This window comes from Ranitomeya variabilis, chromosome 2 (genome assembly GCF_051348905.1).
Source record: "Ranitomeya variabilis isolate aRanVar5 chromosome 2, aRanVar5.hap1, whole genome shotgun sequence".
In the NCBI taxonomy this organism is placed as follows: domain Eukaryota; kingdom Metazoa; phylum Chordata; class Amphibia; order Anura; family Dendrobatidae; genus Ranitomeya; species Ranitomeya variabilis.
The window spans coordinates 383,201,504-383,221,748 of NC_135233.1; the positions used below are offsets into that span (position 1 = coordinate 383,201,504).

The 20,245-nt window shown below is 45.7% G+C and overlaps 1 protein-coding gene across 34 annotated transcripts in view; it reads left to right on the top strand.

The window, feature by feature from the left end:
- The window catches only part of SYNGAP1 (synaptic Ras GTPase activating protein 1), a 291,027-nt gene that overhangs the window by 183,052 nt on the left and 87,730 nt on the right, over positions 1-20,245 (top strand). For 29 of the 34 annotated variants that reach the window (XR_013221407.1, XR_013221406.1, XM_077286257.1 and 26 more), the window contains 4 exons: positions 6,117-6,208; positions 14,168-14,289; positions 16,799-16,952; positions 17,900-17,998. Coding sequence is in view for 32 of the 34 variants with exons in the window: in XM_077286257.1 (XP_077142372.1) it covers positions 6,117-6,208; positions 14,168-14,289; positions 16,799-16,952; positions 17,900-17,998 (467 nt within the window). In the remaining 2 variants the exon portion in view is untranslated. Of the gene's footprint in view, positions 1-395; positions 1,267-6,116; positions 6,209-14,167; positions 14,290-16,798; positions 16,953-17,899; positions 17,999-20,245 lie in introns of those variants that run through there. The other 5 variants (XM_077286289.1, XM_077286288.1, XM_077286286.1 and 2 more) reach the window with 4 other exon arrangements.

Consider the following 20,245-nt stretch of genomic DNA (forward strand, 5'->3'; position numbering starts at 1 on the left):
GCACTCTGCTTCCTGCAGTCTCTCTCCTCTCATCCATGCACTCTGCTTCCTGCAGTCTCTCTCCTCTCCTCCATGCACTCTGCTTCCTGCAGTCTCTCTCCTCTCATCCATGCACTCTGCTTCCTGCAGTCTCTCTCCTCTCCTCCATGCACTCTGCTTCCTGCAGTCTCTCTCCTCTCATCCATGCACTCTGCTTCCTGCAGTCTCTCTCCTCTCCTCCATGCACTCTGCTTCCTGCAGTCTCTCTCCTCTCATCCATGCACTCTGCTTCCTGCAGTCTCTCTCTCCTCTCATGCATGCACTCTGCTTCCTGCAGTCTCTCTCCTCTCCTCCATGCACTCTGCTTCCTGCAGTCTCTCTCCTCTCCTCCATGCACTCTGCTTCCTGCAGTCTCTCTCCTCTCCTCCATGCACTCTGCTTCCTGCAGTCTCTCTCCTCTCGCTGTGTGGAAGGAGTTAAGAGGTCTCCCTGTGATAGGACAGGGTACGCGCACAGTTGCTTAGTAACAGAGACGTTTCTCGCTCAGCTCAACTCTCTTCTCTCCAAATCTCTCATTTTTTCCTTCTTTCTTTTGCTCCCTCTCTTCCGCTCTGCCTGTCCATCCCGCCACCTCATCCTCCGTCTCTTCCCCATCTCCGCCGCCCCTTGCCCCCTAACTTCTCTCCTTCCTCTTTTCCTCCATCCATCTCCCTGTTGCGCCTCTTTTTCCTCCTACTTCATCCCATATTGCGTGTCCTTCCTTGTCGTCACCATTTTCTTCCTTCTTTTCCCTCCATTGCTGTGAAGTAGTTCAGCGGCGGTCCCCCCGTGCGTGTCCCTGTGCTAGGAGGGGGCGTGCACACAGTTGCCTGGTTACCACGCTCACAGTGACATCCCTGTGAATACGGAAGGATGCAGCGCTCGCTGGTCCTGGGAGCTGGGTAACGTGGAGGCCTCTCACCTGCACACACCCTGCGCCGGGCACCCTGCGCCGGGCACCCTGCCCTGCATGCCTTCACCCTCCTGCCTTGCATGTCCTGCCTGCCTTACTGTACACTGGAGAGCATCACACCCTGCTCATGTTGGACCGTCCGTCAACTCTGCACACTGCTCTGCATGCTTTGCACTTCTCCCCCATTACTCTGCATCCCCCATCCCCTCACCAGTCACCCCATCCCTCCTGCACCGTCCTCACTTGTGTTTGGGGTTCATCATGCACAGCTTGGGCCTAGTCAAGGTCTTGAACATGAAATTTGATGGCAACCGAACGATTCGCTGAGTCCTGAGGTGAGAGAGAAGCCTGGTGTAGTGTGCCCACATGTGTGTCCTCTGCCGGCAGCACCCTATGGCAGAAGAAGTGCGTCTCTGTGCATTTCCGTCTGTACGTCTTACGTCCTCGGATAGACTGATTGCAGCAGGGTCTGGTAACTTCTCGTGTAATTTTGCCCTCTGGAGCTGGCAGGGCTGGGTGTATGTGAACCTGTGGGTGACCGGGGACGGTTCTTGGTGTATGGGTACCTGTCCGTGACCGGGGACGGTTCTGGGTGTATGTGAACCTGTGCGTGACTGGGGACGGTTCTGTGTGTATGTGTACCTGTGCGTGACCGGACACAGTTCTGGGTGTATGTGTACCTGTGGGTGACCGGGGACAGTTCTGGGTGTATGTGTACCTGTGGGTGACTGGGGACGGTTCTGGGTGTATGTGTACCTGTGCGTGACCGGACACGGTTCTGGGTGTATGTGTACCTGTGGGTGACCGGGGACAGTTCTGGGTGTATATGTACCTGTGGGTGACTGGGGACGGTTCTGGGTGTATATGTACCTGTGGGTGACCGGGGACGGTTCTGGGTGTATGTGTACCTGTGGGTGACCGGGGACGGTTCTGGGTGTATGTGTACCTGTGCGTGACCGGGGATGCTTCTGGGTGTATGTGTACCTGTGCGTGACCGGGGACAGTTCTGGGTGTATGGGTACCTGTCCGTGACCGGGGACAGTTCTGGGTGTATGGGTACCTGTCCGTGACCGGGGACGGTTCTGGGTGTATATGTACCTGTGGGTGACCGGGGACGGTTCTGGGTGTATGTGTACCTGTGGGTGACCGGGGACGGTTCTGGGTGTATGTGTACCTGTGCGTGACCGGGGATGGTTCTGGGTGTATGTGTACCTGTGGGTGACTGGGGACGGTTCTGGGTGTATGTGTACCTGTCCGTGACCGGGGACGGTTCTGGGTGTATGTGTACCTGTGCGTGACTGGGGACGGTTCTGGGTGTATGTGTACCTGTCCGTGACCGGGGACGGTTCTGGGTGTATGTGTACCTGTGCGTGACCGGACACGGTTCTGGGTGTATATGTACCTGTGGGTGACCGGGGACAGTTCTGGGTGTATATGTACCTGTGGGTGACTGGGGGCGGTTCTGGGTGTATGTGTACCTGTCCGTGACCGGGGACGGTTCTGGGTGTATGTGTACCTGTGGGTGACCGGGGACGGTTCTGGGTGTATATGTACCTGTGAGTGACCAGGGATGGTTCTGGGTGTATGTGTACCTGTGCGTGACCGGGGATGGTTCTGGGTGTATGTGTACCTGTGGGTGACCGGGGACGGTTCTGGGTGTATATGTACTTGTAAGTGACCAGGGATGGTTCTGGGTGTATGTGTACCTGTGCGTGACCGGGGATGGTTCTGGGTGTATGTGTACCTGTGGGTGACCAGGGATGGTTCTGGGTGTATGTGTACCTGTGCGTGACCGTGGATGGTTCTGGACAGCAGGGTTGCAGGCTGGTATTACAACATGCAGCAAGATTCCCATTTATTCTGTGGCATATGGTGCCGAACAGATTGATCCATAAATTAATGAGGAGGGCAGCGAGTATATCTGTGTGCACATTTACCGTGGCTGCGCTCTATAGGTGTGTGATGTGTATATGTGAGCATGGTATATACAGCTGTGTGCATACATGGCATGTGCCTCTATACAGTACCTGTGTGTTCTGCAGGCTGCATGTCTGTGTGTGGGTGGATTATATACTTGTATAGAATGATTTCACTGCTGTGAGCCGGCGCATTTCAATGTGTCTGTGTGGGCGTCTGCACAGAGCTCTGTGTGTTTTATATACAGCTTTGTGTGTGTTCCTGTGTGTTACCATGTGTCTTGTGCCATTTCGTGCTGAGATTCCACATTTTTATCAGATTTCCCATCTCACATGGGTGTGCATGCCGGTCTCTGGTCACCGATGTGCATGTATGTCAGCGTCCTGGTTTGTAATAATGCTATGGGGACGTGCATTTTATCTATTTTGCTAGACACTTTGCATTTTTCTTCCCTCTGCTATGAATCAGTATGCACCAAGGCTTTGAATGTACAGGCCGGTGCTTGCTGGAGTGCAGCCACATTTAGCAAAGCAGCAGAGTAAATTACTTTGGGAAAGACATATGTTCAGCAATCTTCATCCTTCGTTAAAATGTGATGCATAAACTCGGCACATTTCCATTTGTTTGCATTTCTAGAATATGATGAAGTAGGACCTGCGGGAACTTTTTCTCGGGAACTTTTTCTGCTCCACTGGGTCACTGCACTTCCTAGAGCAGCACCTGATCATTATGTGTTGTTATACTGGACAGGTGAATCACAAGTCAGGAGCCCTAGATGGATCCCCTCACCTGCGCTGCACCCTGTGCTCTGCCATTTTGTACAATATCTGCCTCTTACTTTCCATTCGTTGTTTTAGATCTTGATATAGTTTGGCAACTCTTGTTAGATCCACCAGTACATGTCCAGCTTTGGATGGAAGTTTTAGTGGTTAGTGCTCCAATGATTGGTGATGATGGTGTGCGTTCCACCCGGAGATTTCTTTGTTGGCCATTGAGGTTGGTTGGAAGTCAACATTTGTTTCAAAAAGACTCGACATTTTATTCTAAATAGAAAGCTATCTGCAAAAATATTGTGGATCTAGCTGATCCAGTCATGGTTAGTGATGTTAGACAGTCTCCTATGGCTTCCAGAGAGGGCTGTTCCAAGAAGAAATCACTTGTGTTCATTTTCTCACCAGGGGTTCCGGATGACTACAACTTACATGGGCGATGATGGCTCATAGCCCCAACAAGATTAACTTTTTTCTATTGAGGAGACAATTATTTTGGAAGATGATTCTATAATGCATTAAACTACTATGGAGCATTAACATTGAGCAAGTAGATTCTGTATGGTCGCCGGACCGGAGCTCTGAGAGCGACAGAATCCCCAATGGCTCTTCTGATTAGCAGGCATCATGCCACAATGTGCAGGACCTACAAGTCAGAGAAAGCAGTGAGGATTCCGGCAGGCTGAAGGCCGGTTGCAGGGCTCCTGTCCAGCGGTCATGGATTACTGATGTGGCTGCAGGACATTGGTACTGGGAATCAGTTTTCTTATCGTCGAGTTGACATATATTTCAGCTTTGGATTTTTACACTGCTGTACTATAAGCCACATGCAGTAGTCCTGTGCCGTGCTAGGAAAGGCTGCTCCACAGTCTTTTATGACAGCCTAGCATCTTCTGTCGTGATCAGAGTGACCTCCATTCTCAGTTGCTTTAGTCACTATGGTCTATGGTGACCTCTTCATGATCAAGGGTTATAATTTGTCAACTATCTAAAGGAGAGCAGAGATCTGAAATCCTAGTGGGGATGGAGCAATAGCTTCTCATGCGTGCCACTGCTTCATTCATTCTCTACGGGAGTGCCAGACAAAGCTAAATGCTGTACCCAACTTTCTCCAATAGTCCAATAGAGAATGAATGGAGCTGTGGCTTGCGTGCATTGTTGTCACTGATTAGAATCCAGCTGTGTGACCAATAATGATGAACAAATTATCACCTAACCCTTTAATCTAGTCACTGGCTTTCCCAATGACATGACGGTAGACTGTGGGACCCAGATGATGACATAGATCATAATATATACAGTAGTATACATACAATATAAGTGAGAAAAAAACATACTAGACATCCACACAAACGTTCTAATCTGAAAAATTGATCACAGTTACAGTATGTGCATTCTGAACTGCCCCCCAAAATACAATATCTCTGTCATAAAATATGCACTAATATGGCCATGGCAATGAAAAAGTTAAAAAAAAAGTTTTAGCTGCCAAAGTGCAGAAAGTGAAAAATGAAAAAAAAATATAGCTGGTCATTAATCTTCTATTCTATCCTGAAAATATGGATTTGGAACCCAGAATCCTCTACAGCAGTGATCCACAAGCTTTCTTACCAAAAGAGCCACATTTCAGCTCTGATAGAGGGTTGCAGCCACATCCAGAACCCCCTGAGTAGTGACATCAAGCCTCTCCTTCGCCCCTTCTCCCACAGTAGTGATACCCAGAGTCCTTAAACCGGTATAAAGACATCACACCTACGCAGTGTAGTTGCACCCAGAGGGTTCCCACTTTACCCACCTTCAGTATTCTGGCAACAAGCACTCCCACTCCCATCATCCTATTCTAAGGGGAGTACATGCTCATCCAGAGATGCTCTTCTGTGTTGGACTACTCACAAAAGTCACCATCTGGACTTCATAACTGTTTGCTAGACCTGTTGCTAATGTACCAAGCTGGAATACAGATGTGAGCCACACATCATGGGCCCGCGAGCCACATGTGGCTCCTGAGTCACAGGTTGGGGGCCCCTGCTTTACAGGATGGAGCAGAGGTGCACATGCTCTACCTCCGCTGCGTTCAGTGTCCATGGGACTGCTGGAGAAAACTGAGTTGAGTGCTCATGTGTTCCTGACAGTCCCATAGACAATCATTGAAACCGAGGTCAAGGATTCGCACCTCTGCTTCATTCAGAAAGGGCTCGTATTGTCCAGGATGCTGGAGGGTCCCGGCTGTCAGAACCCAGCAATCAGTAAATTATTCCCTATGCTATGATTCTGAGAATAACTCTTTAATCTAACTGCTCCTGAAGTATGGCCCCGGAGAGCATTGCAGGACATGGTGAGGAGCTCACTGATTACTACGTTATAGATTAGTTATAGGGAATGCTGCTGTCCACAGACTGTATTCATTTAGTGGCAAATTCCGGAGCTCTGTGATGGTTGTGATTTTTTCTGCCTGATCTAATATTTTTCCCTGTATTCCTCTTTTCTATCCTCTGTAGATTATCACATTGCCCGGTCCCGGAGGAAAAGCGTCCCAGGGGGGAAACAGCACAGCATGGACGCCCCTCCTGCCGCCCCGTTCCGACCGTCGGTAAGTGATTTATAGACAATTTACACTGATCATTACATTGATCGAGTTGTGATCTTGTTTTCCATTTCATTGTTATGATACCAGTTTTGTAGTAATCCAATCAGAAATCAAACTTTGTAGCGGCATATTAGTGGTTGTGTCTATGAATTCAGTGACATGCCCTGATACATTTAAAGGCTAGTTTGTGTGTGGCTGGATGGCTTGATTTATAAGTGTTTCTGAGATCATTTTTATTGTAATGGGACCTCTTGCACCATAGCACTAGTTTCAGTAGTAAAACTGTCTTGAAAGGTTCCCTTTAAAGAGGTATTTCCATCTAGTATCTGTCTATATGTGATGGTCATGAAGCCGGCCAAAAACACTGTTCTGTGCTGTTCCTCTAACTTCAAATTACCTTTGGTCTGTACATGTAGGCCATGTGCACACATTCAGTATTTTTCGCGTTTTTTCGCTATAAAAAAGTGATAAAAACGCGAAAAAAACGCTTACATATGCCTCCCATTATTTTAAGTGTATTCCGCATTTTTTGTGCAAATGTTGCATTAAATTTGCGGAATTGCGGGGATTCCACACACCTAGGAATGCATTGATCTGCTTACTTTCCGCATGTGGCTATGCCCACCATGCGGGAAGTAAGCAGATCATGTGCGGTTGGTACCCAGGGTGGAGGAGAGGAGACTCTCCTCCACGGACTGGGCACCATATAATTGGTAAAAAAAAAAAAAGAACTAAAATAAAAAATAGTCATATACTCACCTTCGATGGCCCCCGGAGTCTTCCCGCCTCTCAGGTCCACGCTGCCACTTCCGTTCCTATAGCTGGTGTGTGAAGGACCTGCGATGACGTCGCGGTCACATGACCGCGATGACATCGCGGTCACGTGTCCGCAACGTCATCGAAGGTCCTGCACACACCATCTATAGGAACGGACGCCGCTGAGGAGATCGGCTGTCTGCAGACGGTGAGTATAACCATTTTTTTATTTTTTTATTATTTTTAACATATCTTTTTACTATTGATGCTGCATAAGCAGCATCTATAGTAAAAAGTTGGTCACACTTGTCAAACACTATGTTTGACAAGTGTGACCAACCTGTCAGTCAGTTTTCCAAGCGATGCTACAGATCGCTTGGAAAACTTTAGCATTCTGCAAGCTAATTTCGCTTGCAAAATGCTAAAAAAAAAAACGGGAAAAAAACGGGAAAAAAACGCAAAAAAAAAATGCGGATTTCTTGCAGAAAATTTCCGGTTTTCTTCAGGAAATTTCTGCAAGAAATCCTGACGTGTGCACATACCCTTAGACAAACAATCCCAATTTATCCATAAATGTCTGAGGTTGGAGTTTGCCCTTTAAAATTGCAGGCTAAACCTACCACTATGATGAGGTTCTCATGATAAGGCTTCCTGCTCTGTGCACTGCTGTGTTGGAGTTGTTATAATACTTTAGTATTCATCAATCTAAATATGTATATATATCTTTACAGGGTCCTGTGCTAATCTTATTTTAAGGCCAAGACGGAGGCCATGTCTGCTCCAGGGTGACCATGCCCACTTGTCCATGTAATGTGCAGCACGCATAGTTAACTTTGCGTAATTTTGTAGCATATTACGATTTCCAACATTTTTTTGGCGCACATTTAAATATAAAAAAAACTGCCACAATTACGTTGATAAATATGAACTAATCAATCAGAACACAGGCCCAGAAGGTTTGTCATGAGGACCATGGCGTGGTAGTTTTGTCTATCACTGATCGAAACCAAAAGGAATATTAGGAGGTAGAAGAAATGAAGATTAGCTCCAAGGGATTTCTCAGAGGACGTTCATTGTTCTGTTATTCCACTGACCACATTTATCACTGAGGGGGCAGAGCTGCTCGACCTCCATGTGTGTGGCAAGATTTGTGGCACAGTCCATCAGCCACATCTGTTGTACACGGGGCGACTTTGCCAAACCAATTAACCCAGTATCTATAATTACCGTCCTGCAATTACATCTATAAATCTGGTCCCACAGAATGTGTCACTATGTGAAATACATAAATGGGGTCCACTTACTCCACATTAAACACCTCTTGTAGGAGCAGCATGCTCCCAGAACCACCATCCAACCTTGACTGAGCACACAAAGTGTTTCAGGAATTCTGATGAGTCCTAAAGTAGTTGTTCAGTAACACTTTAAATCACAATTTACATTATCTCTGCTTACTGTCAATTTGTAAGCATTGTTCTAGAGGCTGAGAATGCCTGCTCTCAGGTTCCGCAGTTTGTTGCAGTGTATCAGTTTCGGTATTATCTCTCAGTATGATTTCCAGGATTTAGGCTATGTGCACACGTTCAGGTTTTTTCGCGATAAAAACGCTATAAAAACTCATTAAAAACGCATACATTATGCATCCTATCATTTAGAATGCATTCTGCATGTTTTGTACACATGGTGCGTTTTTTCCACGAAAAAAACGCATCGCGGTAAAAAAAGCAGCATGTTCATTAATTTGCGGAATTTCCGCTTTTTTCCCGCAATTCTATGCATTTGGAAAAAAACGCACAAAAAACGCGGTAAAATCGCATGCGGATTTCTGGCAGAAATGTCCGGTTTTTGTCAGGAAAATTTCTGCCAGAAATCCTGACGTGTGCACATAGCCTTAATGCGAACCTGTCAGCTGACACATGCTGCCTAAACTCGTTTCAGAAAGCAGCGTTTCAGAAAAGAAAAACTTTTAATAGGTGCCTGGAACTGAGCCGCGCTATTGACTAGTTGTACAGGCGGGTCCCGGCAGCTTCTCCCTGCCCGCTAACAGTGACTGACAAACTTCTGCCTGCGTGCATGTAGCCGCTTGGGACTCGCCTGTACGAATACTTAAAGGGAACCTGTCAGCAGGATTATTCACAGCTACCTACACACATTGTCAGGTCAGCGCCGTTATACTGATTAAAATGATACCTTGGTTGATGAAATGCGTCTTGTGGTTGTTGATTAACCTTTATTTTCAGTTTTGAGTTAATGATATGCTGGTGCTCCAGGGTGGCCTGTGGGGGCTGCATGTGATGCTCTGATTATGTATTAATAATGCCTGCTGACCCTAGTTTACATAATGAATATACAGTGGATACAGAAAGTATTCAGACCACTTTACATTTTTCACTCTTTGTTTCATTGCAGCCATTTGGTCAATTCAAAAACGTTCATTTTTTTCACATTAATGTACACTCTGCACCCCATCTTGACTGAAAAATCCCAGAAATGTAGAAATTTTTGCAAATGTATTAAAAAAGAAAAACTCAAATATCCACTGGTCATAAGTATTCAGACCCTTTGCTCTGAGGTCAAAGGAACTGGCCAAGGAGCTCAGAGGCAGAATTGTGGCAAGGCACCGATCTGGCCAAAGTTACAAAAGAATTTCTGCAGTATTCAAGGTTCCTAAGAGCACAGTGGCCTCCATAATCCTTAAATGGAAGAAGTTTGGGACCACCAGAAGTCTTCCTAGACCTGGCCATCCAGCCAAACTGAGCAATCGTGGGAGAAGAGCCTTGGTGAGAGAGGTAAAGAAGAACCCCAAGATCACTGTGGCTGAGCTCCAGAGATGCAGTAGGGAGATAGGAGAAAGTTCCACAAAGTCAACTATCACTGCAGCCCTCCACCAGTCAGGCCTTTATGGCAGAGCGGCCCGACGGAAGCCTCTCCTCAGTGCAAGACATATGAAAGCCGCATAGAGTTTGCTAAAAAAACACATGAAGGACTCCCAGACTATGAGAAATAAGATTCTCTGGTCTGATGAGGCGAATATAGAACTTTTTGTTGATAATTCTAAGCAGTATGTGTGGAGAAAACCAGGCACTGCTCATCACCTGGCCAATACAGTGAAACATGGTGGTGGCAGCATCATGCTATGGGGGTGTTTTTAAGCTGCAGGGACAGGACGACTTGTTGTCATTGAAGGAAACATGAATGCGGCCAAGTGCAGAGATATCCTGGATGAAAACCTCTTCCAGAGTGCTCTGGACCTCCAGACTTGGCCGAAGGTTCACCTTCCAACAAGACAATGACCCTAAGCACACAGCTAAAATAACAAAGGAGCCGCTTCAGAACAACTCTGTGACCCAGAGGTGTCAAACTGCATTCGTCGAGGGCCGCAAACAGGTCATGTTTTCAGGATTTCCTTGTATTGCACAGGTGATAATTTAATCACCTGCACAGAATGATTCCAGCACCTTGTGGAATGCTAAGGAAATCCTGAAAACATGACCTGTTTGCGGCCCTCGAGGAATGCAGTTTGACACCCCTGCTGTGACCATTCCTGACTGACCCAGCCAGAGCCCTGACCTAAACCCAACTGAGCATCTCTGGAGAGACCTGAAAATGGCGTCCACCAACGTTCACCATCCAAACTGAGCAAAGCATCTGAATACTTGTGTGATATTTCAGTTTTTCTTTTTTAATAAATTTGCAAAAATTTCTACATTTCTGTTTTTTTCAAGATGGGGTGCAGAGTGTACATTAAGGAGAAAAAAAATGAACTTTTTTTATTTACCAAATGGCTGCAATGAAACAGAGTGAAAAATTTCAAGGGGTCTGAATACTTTCCGTACCTACTGTATGTACATACTGAAAAATAAAAAAGAATAATCCTTCTGCAGGTAGGTTCCAGTCTTGCCCCTGCACTGCAGCATGATTGCATGTATAACGTGCAGTTAATAACTCTGCTTGATGTTTTCCTGAGGAGTATAAAAAAATCAATTTTAAAATGGCGGCCGCAGTGTCCCATCTAAGAGGACAGTCATACTGTGCAGAGACTTGTGATGGGTGGGTGCAGTGTCCCATCTAAGAGGACAGTCATACTGTACAGAGACTTGTGATGGGTGGGTGCAATGTCCCATCTAAGAGGACAGTCATACTGTGCTGAGGCTTGTGATGGGTGGGTGCAGTGTCCCATCTAATAGTACAGTCATACTGTGCAGAGACTTGTGATGGGTGGGTGCAGTGTCCCATCTAAGAGGACAGTCATACTGTGCTGAGGCTTGTGATGGGTGGGTGCAATGTCCCATCTAAGAGGACAGTCATACTGTGCTGAGGCTTGTGATGGGTGGGTGCAGTGTCCCATCTAAGAGGACAGTCATACTGTGCTGAGGCTTGTGATGGGTGGGTGCAGTGTCCCATCTAAGAGGACAGTCATACTGTGCTGAGGCTTGTGATGGGTGGGTGCAGTGCCCCATGTAAGAGGACAGTCATAATGTGCAGAGACTTGTGATGGGTGGGTGCAGTGTCCCATCTAAGAGGACAGTCATACTGTGCAGAGACTTGTGATGGGTGGGTGCAGTGCCCCATCTAAGAGGACAGTCATACTGTGCTGAGGCTTGTGATGGATGGGTGCAATGTCCCATCTAAGAGGACAGTCATACTGTGCTGTTGCTTGTGATAGGTGGGTGCAGTGTCCCATCTAATAGTACAGTCATACTGTGCTGAGGCTTGTGATGGGTGGGTGCAATGTCCCATCTAAGAGGATAGTCATACTGTGCTGAGGCTTGTGATGGGTGGGTGCAGTGTCCCATGTAAGAGGACAGTCATAATGTGCAGAGACTTGTGATGGGTGGGTGCAGTGTCCCATCTAAGAGGACAGTGATACTGTGCTGAGGCTTGTGATGGGTGGGTGCAGTGTCCCATCTAAGAGAGGACAGTCATACTGTGCTGAGACTTGTGATGGGTGGGTGGAGTGTCCCATCTAAGAGGACAGTCATACTGTGCTGAGACTTGTGATGGGTGGGTGGAGTGTCCCATCTAAGAGGACAGTCATACTGTGCAGAGGCTTGTGATGGGTGGGTGCAATGTCCCATCTAAGAGGACAGTCATACTGTGCAGAGACTTGTGATGGGTGGGTGCAGTGTCCCATCTAAGAGGACAGTGATACTGTGCTGAGGCTTGTGATGGGTGGGTGCAATGTCCCATCTAAGATGACAGTCATACAGTGCTGAGGCTTGTGATGGGTGGGTGCAGTGTACCATCTAAGAGGACAGTCATACTGTGCTGAGGCTTGTGATGGGTGGGTGCAGTGTCCCATCTAATAGTACAGTCATACTGTGCAGAGACTTGTGATGGGTGGGTGCAATGTCCCATCTAAGAAGACAGTCATACTGTGCTGAGGCTTGTGATAGGTGGGTGCAGTGTCCCATCTAATAGTACAGTCATACTGTGCTGAGGCTTGTGATGGGTGGGTGCAATGTCCCATCTAAGAGGACAGTCATACTGTGCTGAGGCTTGTGATGGGTGGGTGCAGTGTCCCATGTAAGAGGACAGTCATACTGTGCTGAGAATTGTGATGGGTGGGTGCAGTGTCCCATCTAAGAGGACAGTCATACTGTGCTGAGACTTGTGATGGGTGGGTGGAGTGTCCCATCTAAGAGGACAGTCATACTGTGCAGAGGCTTGTGATGGGTGGGTGCAGTGTCCCATCTAAGAGGACAGTCATACTGTGCTGAGGCTTGTGATGGGTGGGTGCAGTGTCCCATCTAAGAGGATAGTCATACTGTGCTGAGGCTTGTGATGGGTGGGTGCAATGTCCCATCTAAGAGGACAGTCATACTGTGCAGAGACTTGTGATGGGTGGGTGCAGTGTCCCATCTAAGAGGACAGTCATACTGTGCTGAGGCTTGTGATGGGTGGGTGCAATGTCCCATCTAAGAGGACAGTCATACTGTGCTGAGGCTTGTGATAGGTGGGTGCAGTGTCCCATCTAATAGTACAGTCATACTGTGCTGAGGCTTGTGATGGGTGGGTGCAATGTCCCATCTAAGAGGACAGTCATACTGTGCTGAGGCTTGTGATAGGTGGGTGCAGTGTCCCATCTAATAGTACAGTCATACTGTGCTGAGGCTTGTGATGGGTGGGTGCAATGTCCCATCTAAGAGGACAGTCATACTGTGCTGAGGCTTGTGATGGGTGGGTGCAGTGTCCCATGTAAGAGGACAGTCATACTGTGCTGAGACTTGTGATGGGTGGGTGCAGTGTCCCATCTAAGAGGACAGTCATACTGTGCTGAGACTTGTGATGGGTGGGTGGAGTGTCCCATCTAAGAGGACAGTCATACTGTGCAGAGGCTTGTGATGGGTGGGTGCAGTGTCCCATCTAAGAGGACAGTCATACTGTGCTGAGGCTTGTGATGGGTGGGTGCAATGTCCCATCTAAGAGGACAGTCATACTGTGCTGAGGCTTGTGATGGGTGGGTGCAGTGTCCCATGTAAGAGGACAGTCATAATGTGCAGAGACTTGTGATGGGTGGGTGCAGTGTCCCATCTAAGAGGACAGTCATACTGTGCTGAGACTTGTGATGGGTGGGTGGAGTGTCCCATCTAAGAGGACAGTCATACTGTGCTGAGGCTTGTGATGGGTGGGTGCAGTGTCCCATCTAAGAGGACAGCCATACTGTGCTGAGGCTTGTGATGGGTGGGTGCAGTGTCCCATGTAAGAGGACAGTCATAATGTGCAGAGACTTGTGATGGGTGGGTGCAGTGTCCCATCTAAGAGGACAGTCATACTGTGCTGAGGCTTGTGATGGGTGGGTGCAGTGTCCCATCTAATAGTACAGTCATACCGTGCAGAGACTTGTGATGGGTGGGTGCAGTGTCCCATTTAAGAGGACAGTCATACTGTGCAGAGACTTGTGATGGGTGGGTGCAGTGTCCCATCTAATAGTACAGTCATACTGTGCTGAGGCTTGTGATGGGTGGGTGCAGTGTCCCATCTAATAGTACAGTCATACTGTGCAGAGACTTTTGATGGGTGGGTGCAGTGTCCCATCTAAGAGGACAGTCATACTGTGCAGAGACTTGGGATGAGTTGCTGCAGAGTTTGAATGGATTGCTCCAGTTGTAAGGTCAGCAGTTATTTGGGTCTGAGCAGCCACGATGTGTGACATAGAATAATGGAGAGCCTAACTGTGACATTACTTGTTCATCTCTCCACCAGCAGGGATTCCTGAGTCGTCGTCTGAAGAGCTCTATAAAGAGGACAAAGAGTCAGCCCAAGCTCGACCGAACCAGCAGCTTCCGGCAAATCCTTCCACGGTTCCGGAGCGCTGACCATGATAGGTAATATGTCATATATTGCTCCAGTGCTACAAACTGATTCCTGCAGTACCCAAAAGGTGGGATTTATGGAATTAATACATAAGATCATGATAATTAGTTATGATCTTTATCAACTTCCTCATCATCCACATGATGCCTCCCGTGGTTATTTTTGTCTTTTTGGGTCTCATCTATGCGTAACTCATTCACTGAGTTGTAGCTAGTATGTAGTCGTCCTCCACCATACCAGTGACCCAACATACCAACATATGGAATACCTACATATACAATATAAAGCCCATATACACCGTAAAATAAATATATTTGGCTAAAATATTTACCTGCCCAAATATTGAGAACCTCTGTGATTAAATCCTTAATTAATCCACTTAAATCCATTCATTATTATATCCAAGAGAACGATGGATCAAACATATTGAATTTCAGCATGCCCAATACTTTATTCCGAATGAAGACGCTGCCAGCATTGATTTACTCCCATCTCCCCATTGAATATGTATGCATGCTTTGCCAAACATATATTGGGATGTCGGTTCAAGCATAGTTGTGAGTGGACAGAGGTCTCTGGATGGGACAAAGTGATCTGTTGGATTTGGGAGAGAAGTATTAGCTAAAATAACATAAGGTAATCAAATCATTTTATTTATAAGGTACCAGAATATTCTGCAGCACTTTACAATGCATATGATATACTGAATTTTTTGGATCATAAGACACTTTTTCCCCAAAATGTGGGGGGAAAATGAGGGTGCGTCTTATATGGCGGATATAACCCTTCTGGCCGCGGTGGAGCAGGGTCCGTGAGTCGCTGCTTGGGGAGGCAAGAGTGCTGCTGCAAGCCACAGGCTGGGATGAAGTGGACTTGAGAAAAATGGATGCTGGGGGGCGGCGCATGCGCAGATAGAATCTCGGCACCAAGATCTCAGTGTTGAGATCTCATCTCCCAAGATCTTGGTGCCAAGATCTCCATCTGCGCATGCACCGCACCGGCAGCCATTTTCCTGGAGTCCACCGCATGTAAGTGCAGGGGCTCTGGGCTTTCACAAAATGTCGGCAGAGCCCCCGAAGCGGTGCGCCGCACATCCGAACACCCCCTCATCCCAGCCTGCGGCCTGCAGCAACGCTCCACTCCTGCCTCCGCCAGCAGCTACCCTGGGACACCGCTTCACCCCCAGTAAGCAATAAGACGCATGGATTATAAGAAGCACCACCATTTTATTAAAAAATATTTTTTTTCCTATTTTTCTCCTTAAAATTTGGGGTGCGTTTTATAATCCGCAAAATACGGTATGTACAAACAATATTAAATATCACAGAGTAACACATAATTCAACAATTTAAACGAGAGGAGGGTCCTACTCACAAGAGCTTACAATTTATGAAAAAGGGGTGTGAGCATTGTGACACTTCTGGTAGATATTGGTATTGTGATCTCCTCATCTTCCCCGTCATTTTCCCCTTTTCCTGATCATCTTTTTCTTTTGAAATCATGTTCCCATGCTAGGAGTGCTGTTATATTTGCCTATGTCCCCATGCATGTTTCCTTGCTTAGTCCTACCTCCTCAATCATATTCTTTCATACCTCATCCTACCTAATGACCACAACCATGGTCTCTCATAGGACCTTTTCATCAAAGTCATTTTGCAAGAATTCTGGTGCAACTGGCAATGAAAACTCGCAAAATTGTGGCACAACTTGGAGGTGTGAAAATGTTTTGCACCTTCAGGAATTTTCATGCCAGTTTTTCCCAGGTCCTTCCGAATGTGTGGCAGGGCTATGGTGATACAGCTTCTCTAATAACAAAGTGTGGCGTTCCTTAGGCCAGAATTCTTATTCCAGTCAGGCACTGGTGTAAGATTTATGGTCAGGGGCATGGAGACGAACACTACTCGTCAGAGGCCCCAGATTTGCTAAGAGGCGTGCACCTCTTTATGAATCAGGAGTGCCTGACCCAGCCATGACATCTCATCAAGACCAATGATATAAGTTCCTAGTTTAGTGACCTGCCCTCATATTCTAGCTACTCATCCTTCCCACGTCCCTCTATAACCTCTTGCTATGTCTTATCTTTTGGCCATTCTATCCCAAGTTCTTTTCTCCTAGTTTTGCTTGGCTGTTTGCAGTCCGTTGAGTTTTTTTTTTTTAATATCACATACTTAGATTTTTGTTCATTCTTGATAATTTTAGCATTTGTTTTAGCAGTTTAGTTATGAAGATTTCAGATGTTCCTTCTCATCTAGACATGGAACATAAATGCTCAGCAGTAAAAAAAAGCACTGCTGCTCTCAGGTCATTGACCGGCTTGTGTGACACCCATCTAAAAAAAAAATACACTAACACCAGTGACTGTCTTGGTTGCTCCTGAGCGTCTGAATGATTACCCACTAGGTTGCCAATATGCCAGTCGTGTATGATTCCATTCTGACATTATTTTGTACCATAGTCTTAAGATTATAGTTTGGACTGATCATTACTCATTTGAGACCTACTGCGTTGTGTGATCCACAGGGCGCGTCTCATGCAGGCTTTTAAAGAGTCACACTCCCACGAGTCCTTGCTCAGTCCCAGCAGCGCGGCGGAGGCTTTGGATCTGAACCTGGATGAAGACTCAGTGGTGAAACCTGTGCACAGCAGCATCCTAGGGCAGGAGTTTTGCTTTGAGGTGAGAGATGCACCCAGGCACTTTCTAAATCCACCATGATCATTACTCCTGTAGTATTTGAGTGACCCCTTATATCTGCCTCTAACACTTATCTTGCAATTGTCTCACTCTGGAGGCACATGTGCTGATACAAGGTGGTCTACATCTGCATATCACATGGCTAAGACACTTTTATTCTCCTGTGATGGTCCCATTTAACCCCTTGGCACCATTTGCTGCACATTTATTGCCCTGTCTAACTTGCCACAAGGTAATAAATGTACTTTGCTGGGATGAAGCATGCACGTGAGTTGTGCCTGCACCATGTGCATTGGCTACCAGCTGTAGATTACTGACCCTCTGCTCAATTGACGACAATCCCAGAGGTTTTCAACTAATAGATTACACAGTTAATGGTGATTGCTGCAGATGATAGAGGAAATAGCCAATGCTTGGGGTGGCGATGTATTTTCTTGTTACTCAGTTTCCTAATGATAGTCCTCAAGTGTGTCAAGTCTGTGCTAATATGGAGCCCATTGGGCCCTTATGTCAGTTGTACACTGACCTCCATAATAAAATGCACTTATAGAAATTGTCTATGGCGTAAAATATTTTACAAAATTACCACATACCTTTAAAAAAAAAATCAAAGGAAGCACCTCTCACCTCACTGATGCCCATCTGAGCCCATTCCAGTGATGCCACCAGGTCCTATCTCCTGTTGCAGTAATGATGCTGCAGGAAAAAGTAGAGACCTGTAGTGTACTGGAAAGCATTGTAACAGGCACAGCGTGGAATCTGTGAGATAAATATTGGTCCTTTTATTCTCTTAAAGGAACTTGATCATTGTTTTTATTCCACAGACAACTCCTTTTAAGTGTTGCAGTATATCAACATTCAAACGACTGCAGGGTCAACTTAGAGAAATTGTAAGAAAAAACTGTACAATGTTTTTGCTATCTATTTAGGTGACCACCGCATCGGGTACTAAGTGCTTTGCCTGCCGCTCGGCTGCTGAAAGGGACAAATGGATAGAGAACCTCCAGAGAGCGGTGAAGCCCAACAAGGTATGGACTCGGATAATGGTGGTCATGACGTCAAGACTCATAGTGTGCCTTATTATAGGGAAGTAATAATAATAATAATAATAATAATTTTATTTATATAGCGCCAACATATTCCGCAGCGCTTTACAACTTATAGAGGGTACTTATACAGACAACAGACATTACAGCATAACAGAAATCACAGTTCAAAACAGATACCAGGAGGAATGAGGGCCCTGCTGCTCGCAAGCTTACAATCTATGAGGAAAAAGGGGAGACACAAGAGGTGGATGGTAACAATTGCTTTAGTTATTTGGACCAGCCATAGTGTAAGGCTCGGGTGTTCATGTAAAGCTGCATGAACCAGTTAACTGCCTAAGTATGTAACAGTACAGACACAGAGGCTATTAACTGCATAAAGTGTATGAAGTGTATAAAGTGTATGAAGTATCCATTATATAGAGATGTTTACCAATATGCACCGGAACAGTAGGGGTGACTTGTGAGAGGACACTAGGACTAAACATTTTACGGCACCATTATCCTGGTACTCCGTGTTTTACACCTCTTCTGACTGCACCCTAGCCACTAGACCACCACACATAAGATATGCTCTAATTGGTGCCCACATGGTAGAACTAAACATCTCACCAAACTCATTATCCTGATATTCCAATGTTTTACACTTCTTATGACCTAATCCTGGCCACTAGACCACCAGGGAGAAGATTTTCTCTAATTGGTGCCCAGTCGCTAAAACTACACATCTCACCGTACTCATTATTTTGATACTTCAGTGTTTTACACCTTTTTTTGACCAAATCCTAGACATTATGCCACCAGATATAAGTTGTGCCCTAATTGATGTCCTATTGGTTGAATTAAACATCTCACCGTCTGCATTGTCCTGACATTCCAGTGTTTTCAACCTATTAGGAACAAATCCTAGCTGATTGACCATCAGGAAGAAGATTTTCTGTAATTAGTGTTCATTTGGTAGAAATAACTTCTTACGATACTCATTATTCTTGTACTCTATTGTTTTACACCTTTTATCACCGAATCCTTGCAATAGGATCACAAAGGAGAAGATGTTCTCTAATTGGTGGCCAGGCAGTAGAACTAAACATGTCATGGTACCCATTTGTTATAAACCTATTGTGACCCAATCCTAGCCACTAGATCACCAGGGAGATGTTTTCTAATGAGTGTCCAGTTGGTAGAACTGAACATTTAAACATATCCATTATTCTGACCATCCAGTGTTTTATGTTTCTTGTAAATGAATCCAAGCTACTAGACCAAGAGGGCGAAAATGTGCTCTAGTTGGTAACCAAATGGTAGAACTAAACAGCTCACTGTACCTATTATTCTGTTTTACACCTCTGGTAACTGAATTCTGACCACTAGATCACCAGGGAGTACATATGCTCTAATTGTTGGCCATTTGGTAGAAATATACATCTAATCGTACCCATCATTCTAATACATTTTTACATCTCTAATAACCGAATCATAGCCACTAGACCACCAGGGAGAGTATGTGCTCTAATTGATTCACAGTTTGTAGAATTAAACCTTTTACTGTACCCATTATCATGAAACTCCAGAGTTATACACCTCTTCTGATTGAATACTAGCTACTAGACCACCAGGGAGAAGATGTTCTCTAATTAGTGTCCAGTTGGTGCTGTGGCTCCTTTACTGTGTTCACTTGAATGGTGCCATACTCCAGTTCCCCTGCACAGTGAGTGACTGGATGCTGCTGTGTTGCAATATTCTGATTTGTTCTAATTTCTTGTTTGAGGTTGGTTGGCAGATCAGGACACAAGAGGATTCTTATCTATTAATTAATAATCTGACTTAATTACAAATATGCTGACATTTTTGCAGAAATAGTGCCCTATGTGGACTGGTGGACACTACAGTACAGTTCTGAACATGTTTAAAAATGTAAATGATACCTATATGCATATAAAGTATGCACAGAACATGTTCAAATCCAAAATATTTAGAATTGAGAGTCCTCAGTGGTTGATACCTTTTAATGGCTAACTGAAAAGATGGTAACAAATTGCAAGCTTTTATTTTTCTATCTACTTGCTTACACAGTACAATGACTTATATCTTTCCTGTATCAAATCCAAAATGTAATTTTCATGCTATTTGGCCAACAATGAAGGGTATAAGTAGAATCTGACACAGATCTAATAAGGAAATCTGCACCAAAGGCAGGACCCTATGGCATTGAATTAAAACTAGGAAACA